General features: G+C 49.7%; 2 protein-coding genes across 3 annotated transcripts in view; one reads left to right on the forward strand and one right to left on the reverse strand.

Moving 5' to 3' along the window:
* Nucleotides 1-2174, reverse strand: part of ASCC1 (activating signal cointegrator 1 complex subunit 1) — a 146447-nt gene extending 144273 nt beyond the window's left edge. The window contains exon 1 of the mRNA XM_042961255.1: nucleotides 1985-2174. The gene's annotated coding sequence lies outside the window, so the exon portion shown is untranslated. The remainder of the gene's footprint in view (nucleotides 1-1984) is intronic.
* Nucleotides 2175-2431: 257 nt separating this feature from the next.
* Nucleotides 2432-4633, forward strand: DDIT4 (DNA damage inducible transcript 4). 2 transcript variants are annotated; one of them, XM_042960262.1, is made up of 3 exons: nucleotides 2432-2563; nucleotides 2688-2949; nucleotides 3252-4633. In XM_042960262.1, exons 2-3 carry the CDS (start codon nucleotides 2748-2750, stop codon nucleotides 3743-3745), a joined length of 696 nt encoding a protein of 231 aa, XP_042816196.1. In that variant the 5' UTR covers nucleotides 2432-2563; nucleotides 2688-2747; the 3' UTR covers nucleotides 3746-4633. The 2 variants fall into 2 exon arrangements, with proteins under 2 accessions (XP_042816196.1, XP_042816197.1); XM_042960263.1 differs by having other exon boundaries at nucleotides 2712-2949.
* The last annotated feature ends 22637 nt before the right edge of the window (nucleotides 4634-27270 follow it).

A 27270-nucleotide genomic window follows, 5' to 3' on the forward strand; every position in this document is an offset into this window, starting at 1 on the left:
TTTCTTTTGAAAAGAAACAAAATTACTCAGTGCCCATTAACACAGGCCTTCCCATTTGGGAAAAACTTGGCAATAACAGAATGAGACAGTGAATGATAAAATGTGCTTAGTACACTGCTTCATGACCATGTTTCGCTGCCACACAAATAACACACACATACACACACTGCACAGCCCACACTTACGCTGCGTATACTCCACATATAAACCACATTCACAATTCATATATACCACACACACAGTTCACATACACCACACCATAACCAACACCCACTAAGATCTACACATACAGCGCACTCACACCACAGATATTCCACACACATACACACAAAATACATACAAAGCACAAACCCTACACTGCAGACACACTGCACATATTCAACACACACACAAACACTCAAATGCACCACACAAATACCATATTGAATATGAATGGTTACTGGTGAACTGAGCTCTCCACACGGTCTCTGGATTCTTTTGCTTATGAATATCCACTTTTTTAAAAACCTCTATTTTTCTTAGTGTTCCACATTTTTTTTCTGAAATATTTCTTTTTCCTGCCACAGAGAGAGGGAGAGATGAAAAAGAAAAACATCCCCAAACTATCTCCTTCTGTCTCAGGTGTCCCCAACCCAGTCTGTCTGGTGGGAAGAGGGAATTGTACTCTGATGGATTCATTCCCTAACCTTCTGTCCTGGCGACAAGGCCACATCCATACGGGTCACCCCACCTCAGTAAACTGTGATTTCAAGAGAATGTCACCTACCACCACCAGCCCTCCAAGCACTTCCCCTAACCCCCCTGACCCTGGTGTCTTTAAGGCTCCCAGTAAGTGACTGGAACTCGGAGGACAGGAAGAAAGGGCCAGTGTTCAGGCCTTAATCGCCCCAGCGGCCAAAAGACTATTCTGTTGTGCGGCAATCTTAACGCTATCTCCTAATCTGACTCCCCCTAATTTATTTTTTATCCATAAATTTGTCTCCATAATTGGTTCCTCCATCTGGAAAATGGGGGAGGGGGGGGCGGTGCAGGGCCTCAATTCCGGTCCTTTCTGGTTCGAGTCACGGTTTGCCCGAAAGGCCCACGGGTCAGCCTTTTTTTTTTTTTTTTTTTTTAATTAGGTGGGGGTGGGGATGGCAGGGGCCCGACCTCCAGCAAGTGTCATCTGTCACGCGCAAGCCCGCCCCCGAGGCGAGGCCTGCCAGTCGGATCTGGTTAGGCTCCCGGAGTGGGAGCGTCTGCTGTAAATTTGGTTCCCTCTTCTATCAGGATCCCGGTGTCCCAGATTGATAAGGCTTTAAAGACGTAAAGTCCGAACCTCCTCCCACCCTCAGCAATCATTATTCGTCCCCGAGCACTGCCATCAAGCCAGATATCCTGTGGCCCCGCCTGAATGACGAAACAGGGGATGGCCATTGCACTCCCGGACTTTTCCGGAGATCGTCCTTGGTCCTGATGCAACTCTCCGGTTCTTTTACACAAAGCGCCTTGGAAGGAGGGGCGCTAGGACCCGGCAGACGCCCGAGGACTCTCGGGTACAGAGGGCGGGGGAGACACCACCGAACCGCTGTCGGTTTGTAGGGCCCGCGGAGGGCCCTTGTGTTCATCGAATTTGAGTCCCCGTTCTCAGACCCAAGACCAGGCGCTAGGAACCCGAGCCCAACAAACCTCTTCTAGCCACCCTCGCCAAACTCTCTCCTTGGAAGCAGTTGGGGGTGGGAGCGGACACGATCTAGCGGACGAGGATCATATGTGGGGGGGGGGCATGGACCTCCCCCATTAACCCACCCCCTGGGGCTGTAGAGTTAACAAACTGGTGGCGCTGCAAGAGAGCTCGGCGCTGGGACCAGCCCTGCCTGGACCCCATCCCCATATTCCGACCCTATGCAAGGCCGGGTTAGCGTGGGGTATGTGCGCGAGGTCCGGCCGGGTTAACGTCTGCTCCCCGCGCCGCCGTCCCACAGGCATCCACCCGAGCGCTTACTTGTGCCTGTAGTCTCAGGTTCCCAGACGCTGAGGGCAACCGTTTTCCCGGCCCGCCGCCCCCTCAAGTTCCCCTGCCTTTCCCCCCGCGCGGTCACGGCTACCCCCTCCCCCAGCAACAGGACCCTATAATAAACAAGTCGTTCCTTGATCCTCCCCTGCCGCGAGCGCCCTCGGGGACCTTGGCAGCTGCAGCCGCCGCGGATCCCTTCCAGAAAGGGGGCGTGGCCGCGGCGCGGGGTTCGGCTGGGAGCGTTCTGGGGCTCAGCGGGGGCGGGGCCAGACCTCTGTCACCGGGCAGGAGAGAACGTTGCGAACGTGCGCCCGGAGCCCATTGGCCGAGGGGGGCCACACTCCCGGATCTGGATTGGGCTGAGGCGCTGAGGAGGCGTGGCCTCTCCGCTCTAGTCCTTATAGGCCTCTCGGTGCTGGTGCTAGGGCCCGCGGCAGGCCAAGGGGGAGGTGCGGGTGGGTAGAAGGGACAGGTCTGGGCAGTGCGCGGGGGTTGATACCAGTTCGCGCACCCATTCAAGCGGCAGTACGCACTTGTCCTAGCAGTTCTCGCCGACCGAGCTAGCTGGTAAGTGTCCTTTCAGTATGTACTGATTCCTGCGTGGGGAGGCCTCAATCCTAAGGGTCCGAGCGCTCTCAGTCTGGTCCAGCCCCCAGACTGACGCCGGGTCCGTGCGCCTCCTGTCTTACAGCGTTTTCTGCGTTCCTGCATCCAGAGCTCAACTGCAAACGTCCTGGCGTCCGTCCTCATCATGCCTAGCCTTTGGGATCGCTTCTCATCGTCCTCCTCCTCTTCATCGTCGTCCTTGTCCCGAACTCACACCCCAGATCAGCCGCCGCGCTCAGCCTGGGGGTCGGCGGCCCGAGAAGAGGGTCTTGGTCGCTGCGCGAGCCTGGAGAGCTCGGACTGCGAGTCCCTGGACAGCAGCAACAGTGGCTTTGGGCCGGAGGAAGGTAAGCCGTGGGCGGAGACTGGACGCGACTCACGGGGCCCGGGAGGTGAAAAAGCACCGCTCTGGAAGGGGTCAACGCCGCCTTGTCTTCCTATCCCATCAGAACCCTGATTGCGGAGGGGTGGCGGGATGGAGGACGGAGATTGGAGTATAGGGTACAAGTGTGGGGCAGAAACTGAGGCACAGAGTGGGAAGGAGTGTTGGTTTCTTAACGCAAGAGCACCCCCCTCCTCCCCCCCCCCCCCCCCCCCCCGCCTTTGGAGCTGTTCTTATATCCCTCTCTTGTGTGCTCTCCCTTACCAGACTCGGCATACCTGGATGGGGTGTCCCTGCCCGACTTCGAGCTGCTCAGCGACCCTGAGGATGAGCACTTGTGTGCCAACCTGATGCAGCTGCTGCAGGAGAGCCTGTCCCAGGCGCGGCTGGGCTCACGGCGCCCAGCGCGCCTGCTGATGCCCAGCCAGCTGGTGAGCCAGGTGGGCAAGGAACTACTGCGCCTGGCCTACAGCGAGCCGTGTGGCCTGCGGGGGGCGCTGCTGGACGTCTGCGTAGAGCAAGGCAAGAGCTGCCACAGCGTCGGCCAGCTGGCCCTCGACCCCAGCCTGGTGCCCACTTTCCAGCTGACCCTCGTGCTGCGCCTGGACTCACGCCTCTGGCCTAAGATCCAGGGGCTGTTCAGCTCTGCCAACTCTCCCTTCGTCCCCGGTTTCAGCCAGTCCCTGACGCTGAGCACGGGCTTCCGAGTCATCAAGAAAAAGCTGTATAGCTCCGAGCAGCTGCTCATTGAGGAGTGTTGAACTTGAGCCTGGGGGGTGGGGGGGGGCTACCCTGCCCCCACGCCAGAGACCACTCAACTTTTGATTTTGAGGTGGAGGTTGGCAGGCAGGAGCTGAGGGATTGACGCCTGTCGTTAGCAAACTGACAACAGCCACCTGAGGGGAGGAAGGTGGAGGTGGGGGGAACATTGTGTTTCCTAGGAAGCTCACTGAGGTGTGCAGGTAGCTCCCGGTTGGGGGCCTATGCCCCTCAGTACTGTAGCATGAAACAAAGGCTTAGGGGCCAACTGGGCTTCTGGCTGGATGTGTATGTAGCATGTACCTTATTATTTTTATCGTTACTGACAGTTAAGACAACAGTGGTGTGACAGCCAGGTGAGCAGCTGGGCTGCACTGGCCTTTGCAAGGGGTTGTGTGCTCCTGGTAGCAGCCCTGGTGGGAGGGGGGAGGTCAAGGCGGTTTTGTGTATCTCATGGTCTGAAGGGGCCAAATGTGTTCTTTGTTTTTGTACCTTTGGTTTTTGTTTTTGTTTTTGTTTTGATCAGAGCTTCACTACTGACCTGTTCTAGGCAGCTATCTTACAGACGCATGAATGTAAGAGTAGGAAGGGGTGGGTGTTGGGATCACTTGGGGATCTTTGACACTTGAAGAAAAAATACACCTGGGAGCTGCATTTGCCCCTCCCTCCCCTCCCCCAATGTGTACTGGGGAGTTGAGCTGTGAGGGGATGGGGCTGATTGGGGTGGGGTGGGGGCTGGAACCCCTCCCCCAGAAGAGTGCCATCTGGGTCTTCCATCTAGAACTGTTTACATGAAGATACTCGCTGTTCATGAATACACTTGATGTTCAAGTATTAAGACCTATGCAATATTTTTTACTTTTCTAATAAAAAAAAGGTTTGTTAAAACAGTTGAGTCTCGTCAGTGCTGTGAAATAAAAGAGGGGGATGGTTGCCGGTAAAAGGCAAGTTTCTTCAGACTCGGGTCCACCCGTGTGTTGCTCTGTCCTTTTCCGGGGCTGCCTGCCAGCCTGGTAATGGAGGTATGTGGATTGTGTGCCATCTGTGCCAAGAACCCTGGCTCCCATGGCTGGCTGATGCTACCAGGGAAAAGTGCTGGAAAGCCCTGGAAGGTGAGGCATTGAGTCAGACCTCCCACCGAGCTCAGTAGGGAGAGCTCACCTGGTTGCTCTGGGTTAGAAGGCCCGGGTACAGGGTATAGAAGCCCCAGGCACTTACAGAAACTCGAAGGACTTCCAGAGACTTCTTTTTCCTCCTATGAAAAAGTCACAGTTCCATTTGTTATGCAGTCACGAAAATCACAAAACTGATCTCTGAATGTAAGAGGCTAGGGAGCAGGAGCACCAAGAAATGGAGTTAGTTCTAGCCTCTTACTAGACCAAGAACCTAGGGCACCTAGGAGTATGGCTTGCTCCTGGGAGGAGGTGTGGCCCTGGCAGGTGCAGAATGGACAAGGCACACAGACACACATGCACATGGAAGCAGAAAAGGAGGGGTGGTGAGGCCTTCTGAGCAAGGGGACTGCAGGCCTATCTAAGGGAATTCCTTGGGTGACTGGGACTCATTGCCCTCTCTGGGCCCCAATTTCCTTATCAGTGAAATAGGGATTGGGCCAGATGAAGGCCAAGGCCCTTCCCACTTCTCCCTCCCCTTGACCATCGTGGCGGGGGGGGGGGGGGGGGGGGGGGGGGGAGGGGGGGGGTGGCGGGTGTGGGCAGACCTCCCACACTGGCCTTTGGAAAGCTGTTATCTCCCTTGTTTCTCTTCCTGGTCCCAGGCAGGCCTTGTTTGCCCGATGTTAAAACAGTAGTTTTCCCACTTGAGTGTGTGGGGCCCAGGTTAAAACCCAGATCCCCTGGCTCTGGTGAAGATTCTGGCTGAGTGCACCTGGGGCAGGGCCCCAGGAACCTGCATTCTCGTCAGTGATTCTGACAGAGTCTCAAACTCTGGGATAGTTGAGAAGACTCACATCTCTTTGGTAGAGCTGGGTGACTTGTTCCCCAAATTGAATGAACTTGGGTTAGAACTGGATCTGAAAACGCTGGTAACAAATAAGTTGCCCAGAGCAGTTTTAGGAGAACCCTCACCCTCAGTTTCTTAGCTCATCCTCCTGATAGGCACCCTGTGAAAGCTGGGTGGGATGGGGGTTAGTAATGTTTCACAGACTCGTAAACACAGGCCGCAGCCCTTGAATGACTGTCCTCTGACCGTGGCTGACCTCGTTCACTCTCGGCCCCTCAGGGTGGGAGCTGGGAGTGTACGGTGCTCAGCCTTTGGATGGTGTCTGGGCTCACTTTCCGGGGAATTAAGAGCAGCGCCAATGCTCACAGCTGTGTATCCCTTGCCACAAAGGAAGAACAAAGAAAACAACCATGCCCAGCTCCAAGACAGAGTCTTATTGGTACTTAGAGGCAAGAACTCGATGGCACAATAAACATTAACCCCTCTCCAAGACCAGGAGGCAGCGAGCGCACTTTTCTTCGTTTCTCTTTCTTTTTTAAATGTTTATTTATTTTTTGAGAAAGACACAGGGTGCAAGCGGGGGAGGGGCAGAGAGAGAGGGAGACTCAGAATGTGAAGCAGGCTCCAGGCTCTGAGCTGTCAGCACAGAGCCCAACATGGGGCTCGAACCCACAGACTGTGAGATCATGACCTGAGCCGAAGTCGGATGCTTAACAGACTGAGCCACCCAGGAGCCCCTCTTCTTAGCTGGTCAGACTGAGGCCTGGACTCCCAAGAAAGTACAGCTGAGTCGCCATCTCCCTGAAGCCAGACTGGCTTTCCTCATCATAGGGCTTGCAAATGCCCCCCAGCTGGACAGAAGGGCCCCCAGATGGGAGCTGGCAGGCTTTCTCAGACCCAACAGGCAGCTTTGTCCCAGGTATTGGGTGGGCTCTTGAAGAGAAGCTGGGAAAGATTCCTTTGTTGCTAAGACCGAAAGCTAATAAAGCTTATAGACTTACAAATAACATCCAACTTTGGAAAATGCTTCCAGGCTTATAAAATTTGTTCTGATTACCTTTCTTATTTCTATTTCCTAGCTCATCAGGGTATTACTCTAGAACCTACAATAGCTTCCTATTGTCAGATTCCACGGTCTGCCTTTCAAGACCTTTGATATTGGGCCCTACTTGCCCTATACAGGCTGATGGCCCACCACACTCCCTACCACTCCCTGTCTTTAGGTACAGGTCAGTATGGCCTGCTCCCTTCTCTGGCCTGATTTTGCTCATTCCAGTGCCCTTCACCAGGGATGTCATCCCTCTGTCCTGCCTGCAAACCCTCCCCCTTCCTTTAAGACCCAGAGGGAGTTTCAGCCCTTTTATGACTCTCCTCTGCCTCCTCCTGCCTCCTCCTTCACAATCAGTGTTGAAAACTTTGCAGTTTCCTGATCTCATTTTATGCACTTGCTTCATATCTCCCGGTTCTTTAGGGGTACCCCCAGGTTCCCCTCAGGCCCTGGCTGGCTGACTGCTTGCTCATTCCCCTCTCCCTTGGCTCAAACAACACAAGATTCTCTCACCAGCCTCAGACCCTCAGGCTAAGAAGAGAGGAGGGCAGGGTAGAAATACTTTATTGTTTTATTACGCCTGCCACCCAGTTTAGAGGAATATTAAAGGCTAAGGTCCTGGAAGGGAAGTAGTGTCCCTAGTGGTTAAGGCCACTATGCTGTAGTTAGTGAAATCTGGGTTCGAATCCTGACTCGACATTTTTCTTCTTTTTTTTTTAGCCAGTGACCTTGAGCGAGTCACTTTAAGTTACCTCATCTATAAAATGGGGATACTAGTGAAGAAATGTGTATATAAAGTCATAACTGGGGTTCACCATTGGCAGAGGAAGCCAGTAGTTGGGCAAGAGATGGGGGCCTGAGCTGTGACAGAGCTGGCTTCAGAGTAGGGGACACCTTTGACCTTCTTCCCCTCTGGTCCTCCTTTCTTCTAACATCTTTCCAAGTCACCATCTTTTTTTTTCTTTTTTTAATGTTTATTTATTTTTGAGACAGAGAGAGAGAGAGTGAACAGGGGAGGAGCAGAGACAGAGGGAGACAGAATCAGAAGCAGGCTCTAGGCTCTGAGCCATCAGCACAGAGCTCAATGCCAGGCTCCAACCCACGAGCTGTGAGATCATGACCTGAGCTGAAGTTGGACGGCCAACCAGCTGAGCCACCCAGGCGTCCCTCAAGTCACCATCTTAACAAGAATTGTGTCAACATGTAACCTTAATACATTCCTGTAAAAAACACCATCTGGGGGGCTCCTGGCTGGCTCAGTCATCAGAGCATGCGAGTGAGTTCGAGCCCCACATTGGGTGTAGAGATTACTTAAAAATAAAATCTTAAACAAACAAACAAAAAACCCCTCCATCATTTGGGGGTAATGTGCTTAGAGAGCCTCACTTCTAAGCTATATTCTTCTAAGCCTGGAACACATTAAGCACCTATATTAGGTTGCTTCACTTCCCCCTCACGGTTCAGAAGGAAATGCAAAGGCCCAGAGTGAGCAAGGCTGCAGGGCTCAGAAGGGAAGAGTGCCCTCCTCCCAGGCCTTCCACTCATTCCTCTGAGCCCTCCCTGGCTCCCAGGTCAGGGTGTGTGGGTCAGCCACATCTGCTTTTGCTGCTGGCGGGAGGCAAGTACCACTGGGGCAGCCCCGCGGAAGGCTGAGGAAACACACAGCACAAAAACCAGGTCCAATTAATAGATTATCACAGGACTCTGTAATTATCCTGAAAGGGGGCACTTTATGAAGGAATCACAAATTAGAAAACAGTCTCCTAAAACTCAGACACGTCCATGGAGGGGCCAAGCTGAGGAGTGTCCGTCTTGACCTCAACCATGGGCAGCTGCATGGAAACATCTGTGGCCATGTGGTGCTGATGGCTCTGAAGGCAGACGCTGATGGACTGTCATTTGATTACTGCGTTCATTCATTCAACTCGTATATAATTAAGTGGCTCTGTGGGGCTGCAAGACAAAGTTAAGTGGGAACCCCTAAGACGCATCAAAATTTTGAATTGACATCAAAATTCCCTCTCTCTCTCTCTCTCTTTCACACACACACACACACACACACAAACACACACACACACGCTCACATGTAACTACACACTCATTTACAAGAAAACCAGGGGGCATAAGGAGAAGAGAAAATGGGTACACACTCAATTTTTCCTATCCCTAACACCCCAGGAAAATATATCCAGCAATACAGAATGATTAAAAGTGATTAAAGAAATTAATTAAGCGATATACTTAAAATCGGTGACTTTTATTGAATGTAAATTATACCTTAATACCCGAATTAAAAAATATATGTGTGTGTGTGTGTGTGTACACACAAAAATTAACTCAAAGTGGATCATAGACCTAAATGGAAGAGCTAAACTATGAGCATTTTAGAAGAAAATATAGGTATAAATCTTCATGATCTTGGATTAGGCAGTGATTTCTTAAATATGATACCAAAGTGCAAGTGACAGAAAAGAAGTTCAGTATGTTGGACTTTATTGACATTACAAACGTTTGTGCTTCAGGGGCACCTGGGTGGCTCAGTCAGTTGGGCATCCAACTCTTGATTTCAGCTCAGGTCACGATCCTAGGATAGTGGGATAGAGCCCTGTGTCGAGCCCCGTGTCAGGCACCATGCCAGGCACTGCGCTGATCGTGCAACCTGCTTAAGATTCTCTCCCCCTACCCTACTTGCACACTGTCTTTCTAAAATAAAACATAATTAAAATTAAAAAACATTTTCAAATTAAAAGAAAATTGTAAAAAAAAAAACCCTTTGTGCTTCAAAGGATGAAGTCAAGAAAGTAAAAGACGACATTGGGAGAAAACATTTTGCAAATCATATGTATGATAAGTGATTTGCAGCTAGAACAGATGCGTCCTGGCTCAAATTTTATTTGTCTGTCTCTGCCAATAGAATGTTAACCCACATTTTGTGTGTGTGCCTACAACAGTGCCTGGCTCATAGAAAGCATTCCATGAACATGTGTGGAAGACAGGAAGGATAGAGAGGGCTATGACAGTCTCAAATCTGCCATGTCCTGAGAGGCCCACTAGGGCCTGTTAAGTGAATTTGTACTTTATTCACCAAAAATTGCATCCATGTACATTTAGAAAACACTCCTTTTTTCAAATTGTGGTAAAATATATATAACATAAAATTTACCATTTGAACCATTAAAAAAAAAAATTAAGTATAATCGACACCCACTCCCATTGTGGGGCTTGAACTCATGACTTCAAGATCAAGAGTTGCATGCCCTACCAAGTGAGCCAGCCAGGTACCCCCCAAATTGGAACCATTTTTTAAAATATTTTTGCTTATTTATTTTTGAGGGAGAGAGAGAAAGAGAATCCCAAGCAGGCTCTGAGCTGTCAGCAAAGAGCCGGATGTAGGACTCAAACTCACAAATCGCAAGATCATGCATGACCTGAGCCAAAACCAAGAGTCAGATGTTTAACCGACTGAGCCACCCAGGAGCCCCTGAACCATTTTTTCCCCAGTTTTTTTAATGTATTAAAAAAATTTTAAATTAATTGATTAAGTTTTTAATTTACATCCAAGTTAGCATATAGTGCAACAATGATTTCAGGAGTAGATTCATTAATGCCCCTTACCCATTTAGCCCATCCCCCCTCCCACAACCCCTCCAGCAACCCTCTGTTTGTTCTCTATATTTAAGAGTCTTTTATGTTTTGTCCCCCTCCCTGTTTTTATATTATTTTTGCTTTCCTTCCCTTACGTTCATCTGTTTTGCCTCTTAAAGTCCTCATATGAGTGAAGTCATATGATTTTTGTCTTTCTCTAATTTCACTTAGCATGATACCCTCCTCCAGTTCCATCCACGTAGTTGCAAATGGCAAGATTTCATTCTTTTTGATTGCTGAGTAATACTCCATTATATATATATATACCACATCTTCTTTATCCATTCATCCATCAATGGACATTTCGACTCTTTCCATACTTTGGCTATTGTGGATAGTGCTGTTATAAACATGGGGGTGCATGTGTGCCTTTGAAACAGCACACCTGTATCCCATGGATAAATACCTGGTAGTGCCATTGTTGGGTCATAGGGTAGTTCTATTTTTAATTTTTAGAGGAATCTCCATACTGTTTTCCAGAGTGGCTGCACCAGCTTGCATTCCCACCAACAATGCAAAAGAGATCCTCTTTCTCCACATCCTCGCCAACATCTGTTGTTGCCTGAATTAATGTTAGCCATTCTGACAGGTGTGAGGTGGTATCTCATTGTGGTTTTGATTTGTATTTCCGTGATGATGAGTGGTGTCGAGCATTTTTTCATGTGTCGGTTGGCCATCTGGATGTCTTCTTTGGAGAAGTGTCTATGCATGTCTTTTGCCCATTTCTTCACTGGGTTATTTGTTTTTTGGGTGTTGAGTTTGATAAGTTCTTTATAGATTTTGGATACTAACCTTTATTTGATGTGTCATTTGCAAATATCTTCTCCCATTCTGTCGGTTGCCTTTTAGCCCCTGAACCATTTTTACGTGTACAGTTTGGTAGTGTTAAAAATATATTTACATTGTTGTGCAACTCTTCTCCAGAACTCTTTCATCTTGCATAACTGAGATTTTATACCCATTAAATAACAATACCACATGTCCCCTTCCTCCTATCCCCTGGGAATCACCATTCTACCTTGTGCCTCTATGAATTTGACTTCTCTAGATAGGTGATATAAGGGGAATCACACAGTATTTGTCTTACTGTGCCTGGCTTACTTCACTTAACACAATGTCTTCAAGATTCATTCATGTTGTAGCAAATTTTCTGTAGCCAGAATTTTCTTCCTTTTTAAGGCTGAATCATACTCCATTGTATGTAGGTGCCGCATTTGCTTATCCGTTCATCCACTGATGGACACCTGGGTTGCTTCCGTCTTTGGGCTACTGTGAATAATGTTGCTATGACCACGGGTGTACAAATACCTCTTTGAGACTCTGCTTTCAATTCTTTTGGGTACATACCCAGAAGTGGAATTGCTAGATCACATGGTGACTCTATTTTTTTAATGCTTTTTATTTTTATTTTTGAAAGAGCACGAGGGGGGGAGGGGCCGAGAGAGGGGGACAGAGGATCTGAAGCGGGCTCTGCACTGATAGCAGTGAGCCTGATGTGGGACTTGAACTCATGAACTGCGAGGTCATGACCTGAGCTGAAATCAGACGATCAACCAACTGAGCCACTCAGGTGCCCCTGGTGATTCTATTTTTAATTTTTGAGGAATTTCCATACTGTTTTCAGCAGTGGGCTGTACCATTTTACATTTCCACCAACAGTACACAACACCTCCAAGCCCTTTTACGCCTCTCCATATCCCAGTCCAAGCCCAAATTACCCCAACAGGCAAGCCCCACCACACCCACGCCTACAAGGTTAAGTGGCCAAGGGCTGGGTGAGGGCTCAGGATCTGGGGAATTCTGTATGTTCTAGGAAGTGGGAGGAGAGAGGGCCGTCAGTCAGGTTCCTGAGGAGGGAGGGTGAGACTTCCGCCCTGACGATGTGAGGGGTGCCGTCTTCATGGTCTCACCTGGGCTTTTCTGTCACACGTTCAGATTCCTGTCAGAGCCCTCTCCAGGGGTAGTCTGGGGGCCAGGGACAGAGTAGTGGAGCTGATTTGGGTTGGCACATCTCAGGGGACAGGAGAGGAACACGGGCCCCTCAGGGGAGAAGAGCTGAGGATTGGGGCACCTGTCCAGGAGCCCCCAATCCATTATGAACCTTCAAAAATTTTAGTTGACTTTTGCCGTCACTGATTGACTGAATATAAGACAAACCTGTGACTTCACTAACACTGTGAAGTGAATTTGTATTTTATTCACCAAAAATTGCATTCATGTACACTTAAAAAGCAGCAGGATGGGGCACCTCGGTGCTCGCTCTCTCTCTCTCTCTCTCTCTCTCCCTCTCTCCTTCCCTCATAAATAAATAAATAAACTTAAAAAAATAATCGGGCTCCTAGCTGGCTGGCGCCTGGGTGGCTGAGTCAGTTGAGCATCTGACTCTTGATTTCAGCTCAGGTCACGATCCCAGGGTCATTGCATAGACCCCTGCATTGGGCTCTGTGCTGAGCGTGGAGCCTGCTTCGGATTCTCTCTCCCTCCGCCCTGCTCATGTTCTCTCTCTCTAAAATAAAATTAAAAAAAAAAAAAAAGCATCAGGACAAATACGGGCAAGACTGCTATGGACACAGTCTATAGACAATACAGGGCCAGGCACCACTGGAACCAGCCAGCCCTGGTGACAACTTCAAGGCCTCATTCAAGTCCCTGCCGCTGGCAGAATGGGAATGGCACCCTCCACCACTGGGGCTACAAGGAAGGACAGGCTCAGGGTCAGAGAGGATACATCGCTCATATTCATAGCGTGTTCTACCTCTTGAACTCGCTTCACAGATCACCAATCCTGTCAAGTAAGTACTATTACTATTTTGCCCATTTTACAGATGAGGAAACAGGAACGTGGGGCACTGGAGGCGCTTGGACTGGGAGTGGGGGTATCAGCAGTGTAGTATGATTTGCCACCAATCCCTGTTCCTTCATCTTTGAACTAAGCGGGTGGGACTGGAGGACGTCAACTGCCATTCTCTGAGGCTGAGCTCAGCTGCCAGTGGCTGCTTCTCAAAGCCCCATCACTGCTCTCTGGGTTCAAGCCCAGGGTGGGGGCAGGGCGAGAGGAAGAGCAGAACTGCCTTGCAGGTCACTGGGCAAATGCTTGACTGCTTGCTGGGGCGAGTCCAAGTGTGGAAAGAGAACGTTAAGAAGAAATTTCCATAGCCCTTCCCCCTGCCGGGGATTTTCCACTGTGCCTGGGCAGACATGCCTCTCGGTTTCCCCAGTGAGGGGATCTGGCAATCCATGGGTCTTACTGAACAGCTCAGCTCAGTACTAGGAGGCAGGTAAAAAAGCTGGTTCTGGAGTCTGTCCTAAGAGAGGGGCAAGTTTGCTGGAGAGGCATGACTGCCCTAGAAAAGATGAAGGGGGTGGGGGGTGATAACCAGGATAGAGTGAAGTAGTGAACCAGAGAGAGTGAAGAGTGAACCAGAGAGAGAGCCGGGAAGGTGGGGACAGGAACCATCAGGGGAAACCTCCGAGAACCCCGAACCCTGAGCTGGAGTGAGAGGGAGGAGGTTTGCACAGGCAGACGGGGGAGCACAGAAGAGATGGGAAGGGGATGATGTGGGCCAGCTTTACAAAGGTTGCCGTGAACACAGGGACAGTGCCGTAGCCAGGAGGGAGTTGGATGCAAGAAATGGAAAATTTGGTGAAACAGATTGTGCAATACAGAAATGTCTGTACAGCCACCGCAGGCACTCGTGCTGTGGCCTCTGCGCCGAAGCTGCTCACTCTGCCGGGGACACCCTCTCCTCACTTTCACCTGATTGGCTCCTTGTCAGTCAGGTTTAGTTCAAATGTCCCCTGCAGCCTTCCCCAGCCTCCTCTGCAGAAGCAGCCGGAGTCTCTCTCTAGCACATCTCTGTGTTCCATTTTCTTCCCCCACCTCCCCGCACTCACCACCACCTGCCCTTACCCCCATTTCTTTTAAGCAGCAGCCTCCCTCCTAGATGGCGGGTTCTGGGAGAGCAGAGGGCTTGCTCTCCATGGAATCCCCAGAGCCTGGCAGGTAGCAGGCCCTCAATAAATATGACTGAGTTTAACTGAACCACACTTGGAGTGTTATGATAAAAGGAAGCCTACAATGTTTTGTTTTGTTTTCCCCGGAGCACTACTGTATGCCAGGCACTGGGCTAAGTGCTTTACGAACATTATCTCGCGTGTTCTTCTGAAGGAGGTGCTACTGTTATCCCCGTCTTTTAGGTAAGGAACTGAAGCGCAGAGAGTTTGGTTAAGTTGCTCAAGGACACACAGAGCCAGGATTTGAACCCACACATTTAACCTCTAGGCTAGCACTGTCTGATAGGAATAGAATATGAGTGACATAAGTAATTGAAAAACTTTCTAGTAGCTACATTAAAAAAAGAATCGGGTGAAATCAATTTTAATAATATATTTTATTTGCTATGCTGTGCAAAAAATATTAATGAGATTTTTTACATTTTATATTACTAAGCGTTCAAAATCTGGGGCCTAGTTTATGTTTACAGTACTTGCTAAGTTTTCATCAGAAAATGGTCTCTACTTAGACTTTATAAAATTTGCTCTTGAAAAAGTAGATTCACATGCCCAAGGTATTCCACACATATTTAAATGTTTTCCAATAACTACATTATCCATTTTGTAAAAAGATTTTATTTTTAACTAATCCCTACACCCATTGTGGGGCTTGAACTTACAACCCTGAGACCAAGAGTCACGTGTTCTACCAACTGAGCCAGACAGGCGCCCCAACGGCGTTATCAATTTTTAAATTTAAATGTAACTTGATTAAAATTAAATAAAATTTAAAATTCAGTTCCTCGGCAGCACTAGTCACATTTCAAGTGCTCAACAGCCACGTGGGGCTCGTGGCCACTCTACTGGATAGCACAGCTCTGAGCGGAACAGCCTTATCTTTTTTTTTTTTTAATTTTTTTTTTTAACGTTTATTTATTTTTGAGACAGAGAGAGACAGAGCATGAACGCGGGAGGGGCAGAGAGAGAAGGAGACACAGAATCGGAAGCAGGCTCCAGGCTCTGAGCCATCAGCCCAGAGACCGACTCGGGGCTCGAACTCACGGACCGCGAGATCGTGACCTGAGCTGAAGTCGGCCGCTTAACCGACTGAGCCACCCAGGCGCCCCGGAACAGCCTTATCTGGTGTGAAGGTAGGAAGGGGGGTGGGTCCAGGGGCAGGGATGTGGAATCACCTGGTGACCAGCTGTGGGAGGGAAAGAGGAGGGTACACTGAGGTGGCCGGCCTGGGCCCATCTATATGAAGAGGGATGACTGGCCTTGACTTCCACCAAGCAGCACAGGCCTGTCCCACTCATAAGGGGGGGTGCTTCCTATGGATGCTCTGTAGGTCTGGGCTTCTCCCCATCAAGGAAGTGATGGCCCTCAGCTCCCTGGGTTGAGCAAATGGTGCCTCCTCTCAGAGTTCCTATCCACCCCCCACCCCCACCCCAGCACCACTACAAAGGATCCTAGGGGTGCATGAGGCTGGATCTGAGCAGGTTCAAGCCTGGCAGGTGGAATGATCTCCATTTTCCAGGGGAAGGGGGGGGGGGTCAGGTGTGTGGCCCTGGTGAAATAACTCAGAGGTCAACTATACCTGGGTTCCAATCCCACTTCAGCCAATTCCTTGTTATGTGACCTTAGCCAAGACGAGTCCCCTCTCTGAGCTATGGTTGCCTCATCCTGGAAAATAAAAACCAATAATGGAGTGTTGTGAGACTCTAATGATGTGTACAGATTGCCCAGCTCATAGTAAATGATCACTTGACATGAGCTATTCTTCCTAGGTAATGTTCTTTCCCTGTTAAGAACAGGAAGAACATTGGTGATCACTAGAAAGGAGATGTCGGAACTGGGCTGTAGAGGGAGAGAATTAATCCTGGGTGGGTGAGGGCTCCCTCCTCAGGGTTCCCCCATTTCCCCTGCATGGCACCGACCAGTTTAACCATCAGGAGTGGGGAGGAGGATCTGCTGCTCCCACAGGTCCCAGGTGCCCCAAGCATGAGGTGAGAACAGCCAAGAGCCACCTTCCAGAAATAGGGTGAGTCAAACTGAATCAGGAGCAGGTGAGGACACCTCGGTCTCTGGAATTACTCAGAGTGACACTAGGCACCAGGTACACACCTGGCAGGAGTGATAGATCAACTGGACTCCAGGAAAGCAGGTGGGGCTGGAAACCACCCCAGACAAGGAAACTGTTGGGGTAGAAACTCGAGGCAGGCGGAGCCTGAGTATTTTGGGGTGGGGCAGCTCCAACTCCTCTTCCTACTTGAGCCACGACTGCTGACCCCAGACCCCAGCCTTTCCCACTTCAGCTCCCCAGCCCCTAAAACCTTTCCTCTGCTGGGTCCTCCGAAATGTGGGAGCTGAGACAGCCCCAAGGGCACCTCTGTCCTCTGTCCTGCCAGAAGTCTTTTTGCTCCTGTCACCTTGCCCTGACAACATTTCTAATAGTTCCTCTCTTGTCTGTCACCTCTCCTGAACCTGGAGCTCCTAGAGGTAGGACAAGCCCACCTTGCTCCCTGCTATATCTCTTGGACATAGCTCGGATTCTGGCATCCAGTTGAGTGTTTAGTAAGTACTTGTTGGGGCAACAGATTCAAAACCTGGGTGGATTTTCACTGCATTTCTAACACTCATTAGGTGGCTGTGGGCCAGCCTCTCTGAGCTTCATTTCCATATCTGTAAAATGGGAAACATAATCCCTATGAAGAACCTAGCAGTACCAGGTCAGAAAGCAGGGAGGGGGCACCTGGGTGGCTCAGCTGGTAAAGCATCTGATTCTTGATTTCGCCTCAAGTCCTGATCTCACAGTTTGTGAGACGGAGCCCCAAGTCATGATCTGTGCTGACAGCTTGGGGCCTGCTTAGGATTCTTTCTCCCATTATCTCTGTCCCTATCCTGCTGTCTCTCTGTTTGTCTGTCTCTCTCCAAATAAATTTAAAAAAAAAAAGAAAGAAAGAAAGCAGGAGGATGAAGCAGCTAGCTGGTTCTAGAAGTTTCTGATGGATAATACTTCAGACACAGCCTGTGAGCAGGTCAACTTACAAGAGAGGAAACCAAGGCACAAGCAAGTCATGCTGAAAGGCTGCCCAGGGAGAATGAGTGAGGTCTTCTTCCAGAACCTCTGGTTAGATCACTCTCATTCCATTTCCTTGGGGGGTTTCCATTCAGAGGTCCTGGAGTGCTAGCCTATCCCTGCCCTGGGAGATGGCCTTTTCCTACTCAGCTCCTGTTTGGGGTGAGGCTTGGTGAGAAGGAGGGTGCTGGAGACAGCAGAAATGGCTGCCTCTGGAGTCACAGAGCCAGGGCTCTGTGTGTGTGTGTGTGTGTGTGTGTGTGCACGTGCACCTGCACACACACACACACACACACACACACTCCTCACTCTGTAAGTATCTACTGGATACTCACTACACCCCAAGAGGGAGGCAGTCTACTCCACTGGTGAGATGCTTGGACTCTGGAGTCAGCCTGGAGTCATATTAAATGAAATAATGCACTTAGCTCTTCCTAAGCCCCAGTCTTCTGCCCGAGAAAGTGAGCTCTGGGGATGATGCATATTCAGCAACTAGCACAGGGCCCTACTCACTATAAACACTCAAGAAACAGCAAGTGTAGGGGCGCCTGGGTGGCTCAGTCAGTTAAGCATCTGACTCCTGATTTTGGCTCAGGTCATGATCCCACTCTCAGTGCAGAGCCCGCTTAAGATTCTCTCTTGGGGCATCTTGGTGGCTCAGTCAGTTAAGCGTTGGATTTCAGCTCAGGTCATGGTCTCACGGTTCGAGGGTTTGAGCCTGCGTTGGGCTCTGTGCTGACAGCTCAGAGCCTGGAGGCAGCTTCACATTCTGAGTCTCCCTCGCTCTGCCCCCCACCCCTCACACTCTGTCTCTCTCTGTCTCAAAAATGAATAAATGTTAAAACAAACAAACAAAAAAAAGACTTTCTCTCCCTCTCCCTCTGCCCCTCTCCCGCTCTCTCTCTCTCTCTCTCTGTCAAAAAAAAAAAAAAACACAAAAAAACAAAGCAAAAAAAATAAAACAAAAAATAAAAATAGCAAGTGATACCTGTTCATCTGTTTTTCATTTTTATTTTCAGTAATCTCCAAACCCAACGTGGGGGTTGAACTCATGAACTCATGATCAAGTTGCTTCACCAACTGAGCCAGCCAGGCACCCCTATTTGTTTGGTAGACTATCAACCCTGTGAGAACACAAGGAACACTTGTTTTGGTCACTGCTTACCCATAGCCCTCACCCTTAGTAGGTGCTCAGGTGGCTGAATGAATGAGTGGGAGGAATGAGGGAAGAAAGAGAAGGACTTTTTTTTTTTTTCAAATTTTACAAAATTTCATCGAAAATTCTAATCCTCCACTGTATAGATCCTTGGATACAAACATAGGATGGGGTCTCTGGAAACAAGTCAAGGGACCATCAGACTGTCAAAGAGGACGATAACTTGCCTTGACACAGGTCATAGGAAAAGACCCAGAAGTTATGAAGGAAAAGTGGGAAACGTAGGGTGAAAGCAAACTTCCTTGGAGGACGTGCGTGAGAACTGCCTTCATACAGTTGAAGGTCTGTCCTCTGAATGAGAAATCAGACAAGTCCACATAGTCAAGGGGAGACCCCTCCTCGGAGGTCACAGGGATTTTTTTTTTTCAAACAACCAGACACATAAAAGTTCTTAGTTTATTAATCCTCTCATGAAAAATCTGCACAATCGCCAGATAGTCCCTGAAGCATCTTTACTCCTTCTGTTGTCCAATCTCCAGCTCACTGCTAGACACTTCATTTAGAGGGAGGAAGCAAGGGAGGAAGGGAAGAAGGAGTAGGATTGTTCTGGCAGCTCCCAGCTTCCATGGCCCCTCACACTCTCCCTCTGTCCCCAGGACACCAGGGAGCTGACCCAAGGCTCCTCTCACTGTGTGCTATGCGGCATCGAGGGAAAAGACTTGATCTCAAATGAGAATATGGGCTCAGACCCTGGATCTGCTGCTCATCTATTGACTGAAATTCACCTCCTCAATATTCTCCTTTATAAAATGAGGCTGATTATACTAACAACATTGCTGAAGGGAAGTCCAAAAGATGAATTGAATATATTTGTTTTTTTTTTTAAAGGTTATTTATCTATTTTGAAAGAGAGCGGGGGAGAGAGAGAGAGAGAGAGGTGAACACATGTGAGAGAGAGAGCAGGAAGGAGAAGAGCTAGAGAGGGAGAGAGAGTCCCAAGCAGGCTCCTCGCTGTAAGCCAGAGTCCAATGCAGGGCTTGAACTCACAAACCATGAGATCATATCCTCAGCAGAAACCAAGAGTTGAATGCTTAACCAACTGAGTCACCCAGACACCCCCGATATGGAATATATTTGTAAACTGAAAAGTGTTAGGGATTATTTCAGTGGAGTGATGGAGAGTGTAGGTTTTGGAACCAGACTTCATGGATTCAAATCCCTGTTCCACTACTTGAAGACGTTGGGCAAATTCTTAACCTCTCTGGGCCTCAGTTTCCCCATTTGTAAAACAGGTTCAGTAAGAGTACCCACCTCACAGGTTGTGAGGATTAAATAAGAGAATGCAAGAGAAGCTCTTGAATCAGCAGACCATCATATACTAGGCGCTCAGTCAACAGCCTTGATAACAAAGACTGCCCTCGGGAAAGATTCTGTGAACTTCTCACTAAAGTGTGAATGAATGGTAAGACCTACTAGGCTCCCTCTCTCCGGGGAATGTGAATCTTAAGGGGAATTAAAGGGATGAAATCCCATCTACTGTTGGAATTTTTTTTTACAGTAAAGAAGGTCCCTAGGGGGTAGAGAAGGGCCTTCGTAGGGCCCCTCAAAGTCACCACTGCTGCCTACTGCACAAATTCTGCCTGGTCCCACAGAGGGACCACACACTGGGGAAGGGAGAACATAGTCCTAGTCCCCAAAGAATCTCCCTTCTGCTTGGAGAACCAGGAAGCAACTGGACCCCAGGACAATGCGTAACTCCAGCTAAACGTGGAAGGCCTTCTGTAGCATGGCAGGCAATAGCCCGTGACCGGCTATCAGATAAGGCTCCTAGGACCCTCCAGAAACAACAGCAGCCAGGGTGGGAGGTGGGGATGGGTACCAGATGTGATAAGGACTGACCTGGGACCAAAGAAGCAGGGCTGGGCTCTCTCCCAGGGCAAGGGCCTTACCTTCCGTATCTGTTTTCTCTACTAGGTGCTTAGCAAGAGGCTGGCACCTATAGTAGAAGGTGTGGGGGAGGTCAGGTCGTGGGTTTTGGAGTCAGAATGCCAGGACTCAATCCCTGTCCTAACTCTCCTCAACCGTGTCACCTTATGACCTCAGCGTGGAAGACACAGTTCAAGCCAGCTGTTAGCACCCATTCCCCACCTTTTCCATTCCTCTTTGGGAGAAACATTTCTCCCTCCTTTCCTTTCTGCCCCTTGGTACAGAAGAGGCTGCATGTGGCCAGGCCACCTATCAGCACTGAATCTTGCTGAATCTTTCTGGGCAGTGCCTTTTGTAAGCATTGTCACATGACCCCTAACTAGCGTCTGCATGTGTAATTAGAGTCAATCCTGGGACTTGGGTCGCAATTACTGAGACCCTCTTTTCTACAGAAGAGACTCTTATACAGTTCTACAGAACTAGGACTCAGGATGATGTGAACTTGAAGTTGCAGAAGACTACCCATGGAGCCCAAACACAGCACCAAGATGGCAAAGGCAGAGAGATTCTGTCTTTATCACATTTTGGAGTCTCCAGATCAAGTCATGCTTGGATTTTTCAGTTTCCTGAGCTAGCAAATTCCCTTCTTAGCATAAACCAGTTTGAGTCCAGTTTTCTGTTATTTGCATCAAAGTCTGAAATTCACATGGTGAACTTTCTTTTCTGTAAACTTCCGTTTGCTCATCTGCAACATGGGGATAACTGTTAACAGTATTTTTCAGGAGAAAAGAAGGGTTGTTCTGGAATGATTAAAAGAGTTGATCAGGGTTCAACACAATATAAAACCTCACGCATGTTAGGCACTCAAAAACATCAATTTGGGGGTGCTTTCGGTGGGTCAGTCAGTTAAGCATCCTACTCTTGATTTTGGCTCATGATCTCCCTGTTCCTGAGGTCAGACTCTGCACTGACAGGGGGGAGTCTGCTTGGGATTTCCCCCCCCCCCCCCACACACACCCTTTTTTGGCCCTCCCCTGCTCTCTCTCTTGCTAAGATAAATAAACTTAAAATTTTTCTTTTAAAAAAACCATCAATTTTTAGGTGCTCCATAAGTGTTTGTTACTGATTCTGACTCTGGCCCCTGGGACTGAACTGCAAGGGTATCTGAGCAAAAGTCTCTCCCTGACTGTGTGGTCCTTGGAAATTCTGGTGTTTTTGTGTTCTGGGGTGTGTGTGTTTGTGTGTGTGTATGTGTGTGTGTGTGTAGGGAGGGCTGCCTGCCCCACCCAGAGCACACATGGCACAAGAAAGTTTCTAGTGAGTGTCATGGTTATTTTTTCTAATCCTCACACTCCAACGAAGCCCATTTCACAGATTAGGTCCTGTCTAATGCTACATCCAGGGTCCACTCTGCTGGCTCAGCCCCTCCCTTGGGACACATCAGTGCTGTCTGATCCCGTTGCTCTTTAAAACCCAGTCTCAACCTCAACCAGCCTTAGTTAAATGAGTGTTATTGTTAAACAGAGGCTTCCAGAGGTAATCTTGGGCGGTTTTGATAGTGCAAAAGTAGTTACAAACACCCTCCCCGTGAAGGCGGGCTCTATCTTCTTTAATCTGTTGTCTCCTGAAAAGGGAACTTTTCCGGAGAAGTGAGAAGGCAGAGAAGGCTTGGTTTCCCCTTCTGATCTGTTGTAATCAAAGCGCTGTCACCAGTTAGTGGCGGTTTACCCCCAGACGAGTCTGACGCAGTTTTGCTAAAGGAAACCACGCAAGTCTCACGGCTTGGCACGACGCTTCCTTCCGGGCAGGCCAGGATGCCTGGGGGTGGGGGTGGGGACGCACCACCCCTTTGCCCCCAGACAACCGCCGCCAAGCCGGCCAGAGCCTTCTCAGGTTTGGGAATTGAGCTCACCCGAGGCTTTTCTCAGGTAGCCTCCTTGAGCCTCAGTTTCCTCCCTTGTAAAATGCAGATAAAGATAGTCCCCATCTACTTCAGCGTCGTGTTGAAGGCATTTGGGAGAGAAACCTCCTAGGGTGTTCAACACAGATCGCACAAAGTAGTGTGATCTGACCCCTCCTCCGAAACAGAGAGAGGAAGGCACGTGTGTGTGTAAGGTCACACTGCTAAGAGCTGAGCAGGGATTCGAACCAGGGTCCTATCTGACTGCAAGCCCAGACTCCTGCCTCTTCCAGGAGCCCCAGCCGACTTTTGATAGCGGGATCCTCCCCACCCCCTTCCCTAATCCTTCTCCGCCGCAGCCTCCTCCCCCCACCCCCGCAAGCGCCTTTGCCACCGCCTCCGCCTCCGCCTGGGGGCCCTTGGGGACCTCTCCGCTGTGGCCCCAAGTAGTCACCCCCCACCCTCTGCCCTAGCTGGCGGCCTGAATTGCGGGCTAGAAAAACTGCTTCCTTCCCAGCCCAACAACCCAGGTCTGCCTCTACCCAGCAGCACCCGAGGACACATCCTGCTACAGGCTCACACCCCAGCCCCCTCTCGGACACGGTTCCAACGAAGCCAGAATGGCCCTGAGAGGTGGGATCGCGTGCGGGTGGGTTTCCCTGCGGAAGAACAGGAAGCGAGGCGCATCGCCCCCACGAATCCCCCAACAGGGTCTCCCTCTGTTTGCCTTCAGTTGGTCCCTTCTAGTATCGGAGGTGGGATCAGGATCTCAGTGGCCAATGAAGAAGCTCGCGGGGGTAGAGAGGGGTGAGCGCGCTTTTTGGTTGCCATGGCAACAGGCAGCTGCATCTATCTTCCCCACTGGGTGGAGCCCGCTTTTCCTAGAACCACATTCTATGATCCCAGTTCTACTTCAGGATAGAGTGGGGGTCGGAAGTTGGGGGACAGCTAGGACGTGAACTCTTCACAAATGCCAACAGATGAACCCATCGTGCCCAAGGTTAATAGGAGAAGGCTGCTTAGAGGAGGGGCACTATGAATAGGGCTGTGTGAGAAGGGACAAAGAAACCCAATTTGCTGCAATGGACTAGAAATAGCACTGCGGGGGCAAGGCACAGGGCTGGGCAAATTCAGGTTGGAATAAGTTGGGGTAGGTGCTGAGCAAGCAGATTAGGGCTTCCAAGCCAAGACCCACCCAGGGCAGGGTGGGGGACCAAGATGAGCAGCTGCAGCTGAATTGTGGGTCTCACACTGTCCTTCAGTCCTGGGCAGGAGGAGAGAATCCAGGGTCACCTGGGCCATTCCCTTGCCTCCAGGCAGCTTGTACTCCTAGGTATAGTCACATCCGGTGTTGGGCATTCATTAACTTCATACTCTTCCCAGGAAAGAGGAAGGTGACCAGGTTCATTGTTCCCATTTCACAGATAAGGAAACCGATGCCCGTGTGGTAAATTATCTGACCCTTAGGCCGTAAGTCCTGGCATTGGCCCAAGCAGGGCTCTCTAGGCCTTTAATTCCCTGGTGTAGTGCCTTGGCCAAGGACTCCCATGCCATAGTTCTGATGCTGTCCCCCTTAGCTGATGATGCAGGGATGTCAGAGCCAACCGAACCCCATGTTTAATGAGGTTGGTGAACCAGGACAGAGAACCTTGCTCCTGCTTCTGATGGCCCTGGGTCCCCACCAGCAAGACTCTTTCCTCAGTCACTCTGGGAGTGAGTCCAGTGTTGTCCCACACCCCTGATCTCAAAGCCCACAGTCCGGTGGGGAGACAGACCTGCAGCGACCACACAGGATGGTAAATGGTGCAGGGGTAACAGGGGTAAAGCACAAGAAAGGGTGCCCAGGGGAGCCAGCGGAGACTCACAGAGGAGCAGCCTTTCAGGTGACACAAAATACATAAGCCTTGACTAGGCAGACAAACAAGGGAGGGCATCCCAGGCAAAGGGAACAGCATTTGCAAAGATCCAGAGGCCTGGCTGAGCACAGTGCACTGGGGAAGCTACAAGTCTGGGAGTCCGGAGTGGGACTGAGGCAGGACCTAAGCTATAGAGTGAATGCCCAGGACAGGACCGAGTGCCCTGCAGTGGGATGCTTTCAATCCCTTTCTGAACAATGGTTCAGGCACCCACATTTGCTGCTCTCCAGCTGGTAGATTAATGGAACCCTAAGAACTACTTCTGAGGATCCTACTTTGAGAAGCACTGGATTAGAAGCTAACCACTATCAATTATGGCCACATGCCAACAACATGGGTGAATCTCATGGGCCTTATGTTAAGAGAAAGAAGCCAGGGGACCAAGGAGTCATTCTATATGACCCAATGATGTCAACTTCAAAAAGTGGCAAAACCTATCTATGATATAAGTCAGGGTAGTGGTTGCCACTGAGGGGTGTAGAAGGCCTTGAGAAGGGTCTCCGGGGAGGCAGTAATAATATTCTGTTTCCTGTGTTGGTTTCACAGCTGTGTTCTCTTCGTGAAAATTCATCTAGCCATATACTCAAGGTTTGTGTATTTTTCCACATGTAGAGTCTACTTAAAAATTAAAAAAACAAAACAAAAATCAAGTTAACTGCTTTCCATAATCATTAGTGCAAGTGTAGACACAATAACGTTTTGTGACTGAATAATCGACCGTAAGCCAAGCTTCCGGAAGATGTAGAATATGTTTATATGGATTTTTTAAAGATTATTCCAAAATGAAAGCATAGGCATCTTAAAGTCTCACGGAGACATCTCCAATTCCAGAGAACTTGTGTTCAGACACCAGGGTTCGAGAAACTCCAGCTCAAGAAGAGGCATTACAATGCTCACTGCTGAGTTTGGGCGTAGAGGGTAAATGAGGGGCCTGGAGCCCCTTCCTGGAGCACAGGGTAATGATAAGATGCCTAGTCCCAGGAGGCCAAGGACCCTCAGGCAGAGGGAACCATTTCCCTCACTGCCCGAGTGGTGGACACAGCTCTGTCGTAGCTGGGATGGCCACAAGGGGCGGATTTCCCTGGCTCTGCTGTGAGCTCCCGGAGAGCAGAGGCCTCACCCTCTCATTCTGTGTTCTGGTGCCCAGCAAGGGGCCTGGCACAGAGAGGGCCTCGGATGACCTTTTCTACCAGGCCTCTTTGCCCAATCCCACATCGAGAGTAGAGGATGGGGGTCTGTTTGGGAAGTTGTGAGTTCCACAGCACAAGCTAACAAACCATAGCTGGGTGATGTTGCAGGAGGGAGTCAAGAGTAGGGTTGTCTAGGGGCGCCTGGGTGGCTCAGTCAGTTGAGCATCCGACTTCAGCGCAGGTCATGATCTCACAGCTCGTGGGTTCAAGCCCTGCGTTGGGCTCTGTGCTGACAACTCAGAGCCTGGAGCCCGCTTCAGATTCTGTGTCTTCTCCCTCTCTTTCTGCACCTCCCTTGCTCACACTCCATCTCTCTCTATCTCAAAAATAAATAAACGTTAAAAAAAAAAAAAAAAAGAGTAGCTTGTCTAATTCTCCCTGGCAGGGGAAAGCTGGATGAAAGGGGGCTCAGGGCCCTGGGGACCACAAGATAGACATGAAATCCCAGTCCTTCCTGCCCACCAGCCTTGCTGGAGCTGGTTAACAGCCCGGCTCTGGGGGGACACTGTTCCAGAACCCAGAGAGGGCTGCATCTGGGGACAGTTGTCTCCTCCCATCTGGGACTTCACTCCCCATTCCTCCCCTGACTCAGCCACTCTTGCCCACTCTGTGGCACCGGCCCACTTCGTTCTTGGCCAGTGCCTCTCAGCCGCCATTTCTCTAGCCACCTTCACAATTTCAGCCGCCACCTTCACAATTTCAGCCTTCACCTTTAGGCTACCTGGAGTATCATTTACTCAATATTTTTTCTGTAAAACGATGGTAAGTTTTTGTTGTTGTTGTCTTAACATGCCTCTCTTCTAAGCAATAATACTTATAAAATGGGGAGGGAGGGGTGCCTGGGTGGCTCAGTTGGTTGAGCACCAGGCTCTTGGTTTCAGCTTGGGTCATGATCTCACGGGTTCATGAGGTCAAGCCCCATTTGGGTTCTGCGCTGACAGTGCAGAGCCTGCTTGGAATTCTCTCTCTCTCTCTCTCTCTCTCTCTCTGCCCCTCCCCCCTCAAAATAAATAAACTTCAAAAAATAAATAAAATGGGGAGGGAGGGATCAAAAAAATACTTATAAAATCCTGGACTTGGTGTGCTAGTTTTATTTTTTTCCTACCACACATTAAATTTTTAATTTAAAATACTTGTTCTTGTATCACCTAAAATTGCCTTGTGTACCACGCTTTTGGAAACCCTTTTTATACAATGGTTCAGCCAGGATGGGTGGTTGTTATTTGTTAATGATAATTACAGCCTCACGTTGCTGGCGAGTTTTATGCCTCGTCCACACACTCGTATCTCATTTGACCCTCTCAATTCCTGCACTGTGGATGTCATCGGCCTCATTTTATGGATGAGGAAACTGAAGCTCAAGGAGGAGTAGTGACTTGTCTGTGGTTCGCAGTGATTTAGGACTTTAGTCCTGATTTGAGGCTCCATTGGCTCCTGACCTAGGATGAAGGCAGGGAAGAAAGGGGCATTTCCCTGTCTCCAACCACAAGAGCCACAGGATGGAAACTCAGCGTAGAAAGTTTAGATTCAACATGAGGAAGGACTTCCTGGCTAGAAATGTTTAGACATGAGAATGGCTGACCAAGGAAGGGTGTGGAATGCCCAGCTTCCGAAGTCCTCAAAACAAGATAAGGGCATGCCCAGCTGGGATAATTTCAGTGCTGCCTGGAGACAGAAGAATGGACTGAATGACCTCTCCAGGCCTCAAAGAT

Source organism: Panthera tigris, chromosome D2, assembly GCF_018350195.1.
Source record: "Panthera tigris isolate Pti1 chromosome D2, P.tigris_Pti1_mat1.1, whole genome shotgun sequence".
Lineage (NCBI taxonomy): Eukaryota > Metazoa > Chordata > Mammalia > Carnivora > Felidae > Panthera > Panthera tigris.

Bases quoted from the DNA above. Each gene is read 5' to 3' on its own strand.
- DDIT4 (XM_042960262.1), top strand. From the start codon at position 2,748: ATGCCTAGCCTTTGGGATCGCTTCTCATCGTCCTCCTCCTCTTCATCG. The intron at 2,950-3,251 runs GTAAGCCGTGGG...CTCCCTTACCAG, and splicing joins TGGCTTTGGGCCGGAGGAAG to ACTCGGCATACCTGGATGGG.